The sequence below is a fragment of the Neltuma alba genome, unplaced genomic scaffold (assembly GCF_004799145.2).
Source record: "Neltuma alba isolate B1F8T4 unplaced genomic scaffold, ASM479914v2 tig00010687_pilon, whole genome shotgun sequence".
Taxonomy (NCBI): domain Eukaryota; kingdom Viridiplantae; phylum Streptophyta; class Magnoliopsida; order Fabales; family Fabaceae; genus Neltuma; species Neltuma alba.
The window spans coordinates 91,020-92,981 of NW_021635527.1; the positions used below are offsets into that span (position 1 = coordinate 91,020).

The 1,962-nt window shown below is 34.8% G+C and overlaps 1 protein-coding gene across 1 annotated transcript; it reads left to right on the top strand.

Moving 5' to 3' along the window:
- Window positions 1-869: 869 nt before the first annotated feature.
- LOC114758332 (kunitz trypsin inhibitor 2-like) lies at window positions 870-1,651 on the top strand. The gene has a single exon (XM_028947379.1). It carries the CDS (start codon window positions 870-872, stop codon window positions 1,536-1,538), a length of 669 nt encoding a protein of 222 aa, XP_028803212.1. The 3' UTR covers window positions 1,539-1,651.
- Window positions 1,652-1,962: the final 311 nt, after the last annotated feature.

Consider the following 1,962-nt stretch of genomic DNA (forward strand, 5'->3'; position numbering starts at 1 on the left):
GCTATTTATATTCACGAAAGCTAAAAGGTTCCCCTTTTATTTCTAAAAGTAAACTAGAGTTCAATTACAACCCTTTTAATTATGTGACACGTTAATTAATGATTATGGTGAAGTCAGATTTTTGAAACCAAAGGTGTCCAAATGAAAAAGGAATGTAATAACCAAAAGGAGAAAGAAAATGAAAGTGAAAGAGGAAAGCAAGAAATGGAGTCCCAGATTCATACAATTAATCAGTAATATCTCTTTCATACTAATAAGGGTAAAACAGAACTTAGAAATTAGAATACAGAAAGATTGCCTAACATATAACAACGTTCTTACGTTAATAAATTGGTTTAAATGTATAGCCTTATGGATCTTTGTTTGTTTTCTGTTTTTGCCAATCCCTGTGAATCTGGATTAAGTCTTTTTATCTTTGAAGACATAAGAAAAATTAGTCATATAGAAAATGATTTTTTTTCATTTCTAATTTCATTTCATTTAATGTACTGAATGATTTCAAAACTATCAAATACCTTTAAAAAATCAGCCTATGGCAGCAATGATATCATTTTGTTATCAATATTATTTAATAGAAAATGTAAAATGTATCCTAGTAATATACAAATAACCCAGCTACTCTTTTACCAAAATTTATTGAATAGTATACATTAATTTAATCTGAATCAAACAAACTAAAGGTGCCATACCCACGTGATACTCGAAAATAAATTATTAATTTAAGCAAATGATAAAGCAAAACAAATAAATTATTCTTCATTACAGCGAAGTCACTTATTGAAGCCATGTGCAAATTCTCTATAAATTTGAGCGCAATATTACCCAGTTCAACCCAGCATTAGAACACTTTGATCCAAATCAAGAGCAACATGAAGCCTGCCTTTGCAAAAATAACTCTCTTCTTCTTCCTCTTCGCCTTCTCCACAAAATCATCGCCGGTCGCGGCATCCACACCGGAACCAGTGGTTGATATCTCCGGCGAAAAGCTTAAAGCTGGTGTGAGCTATTACGTCTTGCCGTTCGTCAGAGGAAGAGGCGGCGGTCTTTCTTACGATACCTTTGGAAAAGACACATGCCCCCATGTCCTCGTGCAAGAAAAGCTTGAAGTCTCCAGCGGCAAGCCAGTACAGTTCTTGCCTTTAAACCCTAAGAACCATGTCATTTACACCTCCAGAAATCTCAACATCAAGTTCAGTAACTTGATTTCAACTTGTGTTGAGTCTGGGGTTTGGAAAATAACCAAGTTTATAAGCGAGGCATTGAATGTGGCTACTGATGGCGCTGCAGCGAACCAAGATTTTTTCAACTGGTTCATGATTGAGAAAACAGAAAACAACGGTGTTTATATTCTCAAGTTCTGCCCTAAGCCATCGTCTGTGGTATGCCAGGATCTTGCAGTATTTTCTAATGGAGATGATGGGAAAAGGTATGTCGGTCTTACCAATCCTGGTGAGTTTCAGCAACTTCTTGTTATGTTCAAGAAGGCTGATGTTAAAGATGCCATTATTGATGGTGAAGAAGATGTAATGAGCAGCTAGATGTGATAAGTTGCATCAAACTTCAGAGCTAAGTTTATCTTATGTTATGAAGCTTGAGAATAAGAGCTATCATGTTGTAATAAGAAGCATATTTTCAACTGGTTTATGATCGATGCCTTTTCTTTCGTCTTTCAATACAAGCAAACATTTGAGCTCGTTGGTGCTATTATTATAAGGTGGTGTTTGCAAAACACCAGAATCAATTAAAAAATATTTTCACACAAATTGAAACAAAACTCCTCTAACATGTATGCTTGCCTCAAATGCTGTAAAATCACTTCTGAAAAGCTGATACAATCACCCCCTGAATTAATAAATGGTCCAAACACACGATGAGTCACTCTTTTTTCTTTTATTCAATATTTTATTGAAAGGAAGAAATGCCTGCACCTATCATACATATTCATATGAGGGATTAAACTCG

What these genes read in the sequence shown, in the direction of transcription:
- LOC114758332 (XM_028947379.1), top strand. Translation starts at nt 870, where the DNA reads ATGAAGCCTGCCTTTGCAAAAATAACTCTCTTCTTCTTCCTCTTCGCC.